General features: G+C 39.2%; 1 protein-coding gene across 1 annotated transcript; it reads left to right on the plus strand.

The window, feature by feature from the left end:
• Positions 1 to 648: 648 nt before the first annotated feature.
• Polr1d (polymerase (RNA) I polypeptide D, 16kDa) lies at positions 649 to 1,221 on the plus strand (the record flags this gene model as incomplete). Its single annotated transcript, XM_005406376.2, is given in 1 exon segment — positions 649 to 1,221. A coding segment is annotated over 1 exon segment (376 nt), but the record flags the coding sequence as incomplete, so codon positions are not given.
• Between the last annotated feature and the right edge of the window lie 8,777 nt (positions 1,222 to 9,998).

The raw sequence follows: 9,998 nt of genomic DNA on the forward strand, positions 1-9,998 counted from the left end.
GAAGGGGGCGCGGAGACGTGGACGTGTTTACATGGAGATCCCCCAAGTCCCAGTTAGACTTGCACGCGTGTGAAGTCACGATCGGGCCGCTGTTCCTGAGGGCTGGTGCTGGCGCGGGGAGTCGGCCCGAGACCCTGGAACTCTCGCTGCTTGTCTGTGCAGAAAGCTCCCAGCGTTGAGTTTTCTCCCTCCTGCTAGACTCGTTTCACACCTTCCACTTCCCACTTTCCTTAGTTCTTTTAAGCAGAAGCCATAGTGGGGCCTGCACGTTGATTAATCTGTAGTTTCTATTTTTATACTAAAGCAAGTCGTTTTTCACGCCTTTCAAATCCCTTTTCATCTTGCAGCAGGTCCCACCCTAATCCTGTCCCATCCTTGTAACTACCAAAGTAGTATTTTTGCATACATTAAGTTTCTGTTTTTCTGAGAAGACTCCTATTGTGGGAAATGTGGATGGGGAGTGGAGACTGGAGGCAGTAAGTTAAATATTTATGGGTGAAAGATGTGGAAGCAGGACGGCGAGAGGCTGGTAGTTCTGTGTGGTTGGGGTGGATTACTGTGTTGGCAGTTGCAGTAGAGTAAATGAAAAAAGCTAGTCTCAAAACAATATTCAGTATGATCTCATTTTTATAAAAAATATGTGTGTAGAAAAATATCTGGATTGAAGACCTCAATGGCTGAAGGCGAGAGGAAGACAGCCCTGGAAATGGTCCAGGCAGCTGGAACAGATAGACACTGTGTGACATTTGTATTGCACGAGGAGGACCATACCCTAGGAAATTCTCTGCGGTACATGATCATGAAGAATCCGGAAGTGGAATTTTGTGGTTACACTACGACCCATCCTTCAGAGAGCAAAATTAATTTGCGCATTCAGACTCGAGGTGCTCTTCCAGCTGTTGAGCCATTTCAGAGAGGCCTGAGTGAACTCATGAATGTCTGCCAACATGTGCTTGACAAGTTTGAGGCCAGCATAAAGGACTATAAGGAGCAGAAAGCAACCAGAAATGAATCCACATTCTAGTCCCTTATGCAGGAGGCAAAGAGGATCTTTTCGAATATTCTGTTCATGATTGTGCAGTCCTCAGAATTAGAAACTTGTGATTACATGCTCTGTCCTTTAGCAAGATGTGGTTCTAGCTGTTGACCCATTACAGCTATTTGAATCCCAGCAAGAACTTGTATATTTGCCTAATAAATTCCCTGTTTTGTTTAAACTTCTTTGAGTGGTTTCTATTCCTTGCAACCAAACGATTTTTAATGATGCTTCCCCCCACCTTAATTGCAAGTGATCAGGGACCTAGACAAGGACTTTGATCATGGGAATAGAAAAGAATACCTTTCCTGTCTGGTTGGAGTCATAGAGGAAAAGGGAAAATGCACTTGAAAGTGACCCAGTAGATTATAGTTGGTTTAAAAAGGAAAGAAAATTGGGATGGGACTTCTTGGTAGATTGTTTAGTAATGAAAATTACATCCTTTCCTATGATTTTTCGATTAAGGGTGGGGAATAATTTCAAAGAGCTGTTTGAATTCAGGTTTTACAGGAGTGTTAGGCAGTATCAAGCTCCATCTTGGTAGCATTTATAAGATAAATACCAATTTACTGCTTGAATTTCAAGACTAGTAAAATATCTAGTTATGACCTGAGTAAGCCAAGAGATTTTATTTTGTAAGAGGAAAAAGCTGAGGTAACCAAATAACATTTTCAGTCCTTAGGTCGGTGTGTAAGTATAGCCTAGGGTTACATAGAAGAAGCATTACGTTTGGGAGAAAATAAAGACAAAAATATTCTAAGTGGAGAAATGACATTTTTGGGAGATTGAAGTATTAGTGAATCACATCCAACAGCCATCCTACCTACCTTTTCAACTTAGTCTCACAACTATCTTATCCTAACATGGCTCTGAATTCACTGCAGATACCTGTCTTTAAACCTAAACAGCAGACCCCTGAGTGAAGGCCCCTGTGGTTTGGGGGCTTTATTGATTCTTTTTTTTCTTTCTGGTGCAGTCTTAAGGCAAAACAGTTCTCAGACTCCTCAACCTAGTTGGGTACTTCCATGTACTTTCATTACACTCTGAGTTTTCTGATCTCCGTATTTACTTTACTGTTGGTAGGACTTATGCTGCCCCCATACCAACTTGCTTATCAATATGAGTCAAATAATTTAACACAATGCCTGGCAGGTATTGGACACTTAATAAATAGATCTGCATGTTTGTAGCATAGTAAGCAAGGAGAAGGGCCAGACCTCTGGATGAATGTAGTTAAGCCATATAGTACTTCAGTCACCCAAATTGACCTATTCCAGCCTTCCACAAAGCCTACATTTCTATTTTCAGTTCACTTCTTTTAAAGACATGAGGTACATAGTAGGCCCCACTGTCATGGAGGGGGAACAGCATTAAAGAAAACAGTTGTAATTCTGTGAAAGAACCAAGTACAGGAACAAGATAGAAAACATGGGAGGAATCTGCTTTAGGCACAGAAGTTAGGGAAGGTCCTTCAAGAGATTACAGAAGAAGTAGGCTGTGCAGTATACAGGAAAAATGAATTCTTGAGGAATAATATGTGCAGTGGTCCAGAAGCAGAAAAAAGTTGCATATTTGTAACACAGTAGGCATGGAAAAGGGCCTCGCGTCTGGATTCAGTAGAAAGAAGAGCTGGGGTGTTAAGGAGATTGAATTCTAAGTGCAATGGGAATGACATATTAATTACTTTACTGTGGGGAGAGGTGAATTATAGGGCATCCAGAGTAGAAGCAGACAGACAAACCAGTTAAAGTGACCTGGAAGAGTGATAAGCTAATTATAGGGGGAAAGGGTGGATTTGAGATAGTACTTTAGAATTATGTAAATCAGATTTCAATTGATAGACTTGAGGAATTGGGTACTGAAGATGAGTCAACAGGTAACTCCTTTCTACGTTTGAGGCCCAGTTACTGAAATGAAGTGTAAAGGATAAAATAGGATGGAAGGTAGAAAAGGTGATAGGAGTCAGAGTATAGGCAGTATGTATGTGAGATGGAGGCCACGGAAAAGATAGATCTAAGCTGGAAATGAACTTTTGGGAGTCCTTGCCATAAGATGATATAAAATTGTAAAATTGGAGAGTGACAAAGAAGTAGGCTAAAAAGTGCTGGGCAACTTCAGTAGTAAGAATGACTAGGTAAGGTGGTAGGAAAGTTTGCAGAGAATAGAGTTGTAGACTTTCAAAATGGGAGAATGATGCTGAATGAGTCATATAAGCACCAGAAAATGTCAGCTGGAGTGCCTAAAAAGGGTAAAAATTTACCATGTATTGTGCAGAGAAACGGCTTAGAGTTCACCAATAAAAAGACACACAAGGACATTAGAGAAGTAGGTTTAGGTTGGAGCAGGGATAAGGAAAGATGAAAGTCATGGGGCAAGGATGGAAAATATTCTCCTAGGGTGATGAAGATTCTGGAAAGCTAGTATCAGTGTAAGGGCGTTAGCACTGGACAATGTAAGGAAGCCCAAAAGGAGTTAGTGGAAAAGGATCAAAACCTGTTGTCTGCTCTAACAATTGCCTATGGAGGAATAGTAAACAGCATTATTTGTATGGAGTTTAATTCTGAACCAAGGCCTGTCAGGAGATATACACGAAGTTCAGTTAGTGGGCATAGAGGTAATAAGATGGTAGTACTCAAGTAACCACTAACAGTACATGTGGGAAATTCACCTAATTGTGACCACCACCACATCTCATGGCTTCATTTCACAATTTATTGTCATTGATCATGGTTTAGTTTAGGGTGGCCCTAAATGATGGTGTACTGCATGAAGACAACAGACTAAGGAAGGGCTGAATTGGTGTAAGGAAAGGCTAGGTAAGACAGACATGAGTCATTTATTTACATAAGCTGAAAAAAATCACATGACCAGTATCTATGATTTGTTCCCTAATAGTGTGTAACTCAAACCATGTGGTATTAATGATTCAGGATCAGAAATTCTGGTCAGCTATAAAGTACTATGCCTTTTAAAAAGCCAATTATTAAATATGATTACATACCAAAAGCTTTTAATACATAATAATTCCAAGCACTTGCTGGTATTTTCCATTTTCAAAAACGCTTTACAAACTGATTATTTGTAAATTGCATATATCTAACATCTAAGTGCTCTAATTGGCACACCTCATGGAATCACGCAGAATCTGTGTGGAGATTAAAAGGTATCTACATAAAAAGTGATCCATTTAGTGCTGACTCAAGAATGTCTAACATTTCAAGAAATGTGAAAGCATATTAAGTTCCATAGCCCACAGTTCACCACCCTTTTTTTCATTCCTTTTAAGCATGTTAATAAGATTATAATCTCCAGATCACTAAACAAAAGTCATTTCTTTTTGGGTTAGCATCGTTTAGACTTAGATCTTTTTTAATACCCTTCAACCTGAGCTCCCAAAAAATCTACCCAAATCTGACAGTCTACTTTCAAGGACCTATAAATAGGCCAGATCTAGCCCTTTTCTGCTCAGATTTTGAATGTTGATTCTCCTTTTGCTAAACTTTTACTGACCTAGTACAGTAACTGTGAATCTGTATTTTTTTCAGTAATGAAATTCCTCCCAATCCTAGATTATGGAACCTCAAATTGTTTATATACCTAATAGCACAGTCCTGAGAAATAGTGGAAATAAGAGACTAATGAATCTGTCCTTAAAAGTTGTAGGTTTGGACAGGACAGGTGAGTTGTATACATGGAAAGATAAATTGTGTCTGCAGTGAAATGTCCTGATATGCCTGTTGAGTGAAAATAGGTGAGAGATGTATTCGAGGAATGATAGTCTCACCAGCATCCTCTCTGACAGCTCCTGTCCTTGGAAGGTGGCAAACAAGACGGGCGTAGTCTGCTTTCATGGAACTCAAGGAGTATTAAAGTTGGTGGGCTGGTAAAAAATATTCCAGAATTAATGGGTTTCCTCTTTCCCAATGTAAAGGAGCTGTTAAAAATACTTGAGCTAGGAAATGCCATAAAGTTTTAGTTTTTCACCCCATACCTATGTGCAGAACGGTGGGTGGAAGGGAACATTGGAAGACAGAAGTGAGTTAGGTGGCATTGTAATCATACAGGTGTGATGTAAAGAGGGTGTAGTTGTAGGAACAGAGATTAAAAATTAGATACAGAAAATTGCTAAAACAAAGTGAGAGACAGAGTCTATGTAGGAGTAAAGGTGAGACAAGGGTTGAAAATGACTCCCAACGGTCTATCCCTCTTCATTTATCCCTTGGCTTTCCTGTCACTCCCTCACAATCAAAACCAGTAAGGCAGGATTTTCCATCTTCTGTTCCCCGGCCTGAACTAATAGGAGTCAGTAGGTTCAACCAGTCATACTTACCTCCTTCCCCACCCCATCAGAATAATTCACATCTTTTACAGTGATGACAGTGTGGGCGTATAGATGTGAAAACTGGGAATGGAGAGAGGGTGCACAAGTGAGCAGAAGGGCTATTGCTGCTTTTGGTTTTTCACGAAGTTCCTCTCTTCAAAAGAACATTTCATTCATTGGTTCTGTAGATGTTACTGAGCAAGTACCATACTATATGAAGGGATAGTGTAAGTACCAGGATACAGCAGGGAACAAGTTGGCCCACATAGCTTAGTTTCTAAAGGCAGAGATAAAAAAAAAAAAACAAACAAACAAATGCATAAATAGGCAATCCACTTTCAGGAGGTGATAGAAGCAAGAAATAAAAAAACAGTGGCCAAGAGGAGAAGGCACTGAGGATGAGTAGTTGAGGTCTGATTAACTACCAGTGAGAAAGCAAAATTATGAAGCTTTTTGAAGGAATAAGTTTTGCAGTTAAGATTTGTGTGTGTGGTTTTTATTAGTGTCTACATTTATCACTTATTGTGTTCTATATATGCATTTACCTACTGATTATAGTAAAAATATTGAGTTACCATGTGAGATAGCAGGATTTAGTGTGACTGTTCTAGATTGGTTCATATATGTGTTTGTAGCAGGTGGATTTTTTTTAATGCAGATTTTCAGGGGAGTATTTTTGAGAAAAGAAGTACAGTCACACTGATACTCACCCAAGGAATGGTTCCTAGACTTCCTCAGAAACCAAATCTGAGGTTATGCAAGTCTCTGATATAAAACAGCATGGTATTTGCATAGGACCTATGCTTATCTTCCTGTATACTTTATATCATCTCTAGATGATTTATTATATCTACTACAGTGTGAATGCTATGTAAGTAGATGTTAAATTATTTAAGAAATAGCAGTGTAGACACAGTTATTTTTTCCCACCTATGTTGGTTCAATCCATGCTTATGGAACCAACAGATATGGAAGGTGAACTGTCATCCTTTCTTGGGAGTAGTTAATGTGTGTGGGATCCTGGATAACTTTAGTATAAATAACAGAGGTAGTACATTATAGGAGTTAAGAGCTCTGAGAATCACTGTTGGGGTTTTAGTCTGACTCTAGACTGTTAAACTGTGTGACCTCGGACCTTTTTAACTCTGCTTGACCTCTTTTGAGTCTCCCTATCTGTAAGATTATGATAACAATAGTACTGTATAGGGCTGTTGTAACTTAATTTAGATAACCCATTTAAAATACTTAGGACATATTGCATGCTCTGTTAATGTTAGCTATTAATGCTATTTTTATAATATTAATTATGTCCAACAAGCTGATTGGTTTGTCTTTCTCAATGAAAACTTTAAAACCTTTAGCAGCTTCTGTGATTTTTGCTTCCCTTCCTTTAGTCCAAGTCAGCACTATAATATCAATTTGAGGACCCCTGAATGGTAAATTCTCAGTCTGTTAAAGCTTTTAAGTAAAATATTTTGAAATAGGTTCCTATTAACATAATATAGCTAAAAATCAAAGATAACTGGATTGTGTTTCTCCTCTTTTCAAAAAAGAAATTAAGATTTCTGGAACATTCATAATCTTCCCCAAGCTTCAAGTTAAAGAAAGAGAAACAAGTTTTATAGCAGATGGGTACCTGGTCTGCTGCCAGGTATCTGGAATGTTGGTAGGAAGCCAGGGCTCAGTGTGGGTCAGTGAGCATAAAAGTGTATAAAATGTACTACATTGATATTTTATCTAATAATTTTTATTCTTCAATAAATTCCTTGCTTATTATGCAGGACCCATAGCATATGTCAAAGAGAAAAGCTGCCTTGATGCTTTTCTAAATTTTATCTCTCTGACCTGGGTCAAACCTGGAGGGAAAAAAATGTAGGCAATGAATCAAACAATTCTACTAATAGGACTCCAAGAGAAAGTCAGACTTCCCAGAGTGTCCAATCAGAGACTGGACCAGTTGGTTTAAACAGCTGTTTTGGACTGAGTTTGTTTTCTTCCTCTGGTTCAGTGGTGTGAAAACTTACTTTCTCTCAGGGGGCCTCTCTTGCAAGCCATTATTGTATAGAGTCAGAGGGTAAGAGGGTCTGAAGTCAGCCTGGTAGTTCCACAACTTCCAAGTATGTGATTGTAGGTGAGTGACTTAATCTTTCTGAGCCTCCAGTTTCCTTACCTGTAAAATCGGGCTAGTTATTGTGAATAATAAATGAAATAAAGCACTTAGGACAATTCCTCATGTACTTAAATACTCAGACACAAGCTATAGCTATTGTTTTGTTGGTTGTGGTCCAAATCAGTTAGTGGTGGTTAAACTAATGATGTTCATAATATTAGTTGTGTCTTGTCATCTGTGAGAGTTCCTCAAGGCTGGCTTGCATGAGCTGCTGTGTCTGTGTGTCCATACCATCATCACCTGTGGCTGTCTGCCACTCTGGCCATCTCACTTCTTCCATATATGCCTAACTTCCTCCCCTTTTAGGGCTTTGGCCCTTGTTCTTTACTTTCCTGAAATTCTCTTTCCTTACATCTTCACATAGCTTGCTTCTTTCTAACGTCTTTTGCTCAGAGGAAACATCCCTGACCAATGTATTAGTTACCCTGCCCAATGTATTAGCTGGATACCAAATTACCCCAAAATCTAGAGCCTGAAAACAGTGAAGATTTCCCAGTTTCTGTGGGTAAGAAATGTGGGTGGGGCTTTAGCTAGGTGGTTCTGACTCAGTCTCTGATAAGGCAGCAATCTAGGTATCATCCAGATTATACCTTTAAGGCTTGTACAGAGCATCCCCAAACTCACTCACATGGAACTGCCCCCATGCATTGGGAGCTGACTTCCCCCAAAGCAAGCAGTCTAAGAGAGTTAGAAAGAGAACTCAAGACTAAAGTCAGTGTTACATCCCATCACTTCGCTCTACTCTGTTAGTCATGAATCAGTATGTTCAGCCTACACCCAAGGGGAGGGGAATTACACAACAGTTTGACTACCAGGAAGTAGAAACTATAGGACCATCTTAGAAGCCTTCCTTAAGCTGCCTTTAACCAGCTTCTTTAAAATAACATGTGCACCCTAGATAGAAAGCACCATCACTTTGTCTTCTTTCCTTGCTTACTTTCTGTATAGCATTCATTGTTCAGTAATAATACATTCTATTCTGACTTGTTTATTGTTTAACGCTACTTAAACACAAATTTTCTGAGAGCAAGGGCTTTGTTCTTGTGTGCCTCTGTATTCCCAGGCCCTAAAAGTGGCTCATGCACACAGTAGGCTTTATTAGTATGTATTCAGTGAATAAATGAACACATGCATGATTGAATATCAGTGCAGTACCTGCAGGGAGAGCAAACTGCAGAGAAGGGCTTTTGTACACCATCAGCAGACACTTGGGAACTCAAGAGAGCCAGCACAATACTTAACAAGCTTTAGAAAGAAATTTCTTGAGCGCTTCAAGGAACCTTGCTTATCTTTGGCTTCGGTGGGAGGAAGAGCCAGAGTAACAAGCATCAGAAAGAGCCTCAGTAAAGTGGTTATACTTTATATTCCATTTCATTAAAAGTTTCTCTGTCCCCAAGAGCCTTTGGCACTGCTATCTTCATCAGATTTATCCCTTGCTCTATCTGTTACCTTTTCTGCTGTTAGTCTAAAATGAAAGTGTACTTCCCATTTGAAGTTGATCAAAGGACATTTTTATTTTGCCATACTAAAATAGGAGAGTGATTCAGATTTTCCTTGGCTCTTGTTCCCTCAGAACTCTTGTGGAGCAAACATTGTAATATTACTGTCTTGAGTACCATGAGATTGAATTCAAAGGGTTTGATTCTAAGGCATGCTGCTTTGTCAGTGCCAAATACTACATCCATTCACTAATCATCTGTCTCAAAGTCATTATTATAAATAGCATTGATTTGGAAATGTATAGAATGACTCTATTTTTTTTTTTCAGCAGCTACTTAAGGATTTACTGTGATTCAGGTACTAGCGTTGCAGAAATGAATCTCATTTGGTTCCTGCTTTCACAGAGTTAGCAATCTGGTGAGGCAAAAGAGTTAAATATTAGAAAAATCCTGAAGGATAAGTGTTGTTTCTCCCAAATTTTCTACTTTTTTAAAAATTTTTGACACAGGATCTCACTATGTAATTCACACTGGCTTTGAACTCACTATGTAGCTCAGGCTGGCCTCAAACTTCTCGTGATCCTCCTGCCTCAGCCTCCCGAGTGCTGGGATTACAGGCATGCACCACCATGCCCAGCTTCTACCAAGCTTTTGCCTTGCATGCACAAGGCCCTGGGTTCAATCCCCAGCACCACCAATAAACAAATAAATAAATAGATTGCAGCCCCTTCTCTGGGGCCCTTCCCCTGTACCTTTTTTTCCTATAGCACTTACTACATGTATATTTATTACGTTTATATTTATTTATTCTTTTTCACATTTTCTTCCCTCCCCACCCTATATACTATAACACATTATAACGTAAACTCCAAAGTACACAAATTTTTCTTTAAATATTCACTGATTATGCAGTCCCTGATACAGTGTCTGACCCATAGAAAATGCTCAAAACATATCAAATGAATGAGTAGAAGATGGCCTTTGTATTTTTCTCGTCAAGTAGCGCAAATTTGAAAGGCAAAATAACTATTC

Source organism: Chinchilla lanigera, unplaced genomic scaffold (assembly GCF_000276665.1).
Source record: "Chinchilla lanigera isolate Chin_1 unplaced genomic scaffold, ChiLan1.0 scaffold00096, whole genome shotgun sequence".
Taxonomy (NCBI): domain Eukaryota; kingdom Metazoa; phylum Chordata; class Mammalia; order Rodentia; family Chinchillidae; genus Chinchilla; species Chinchilla lanigera.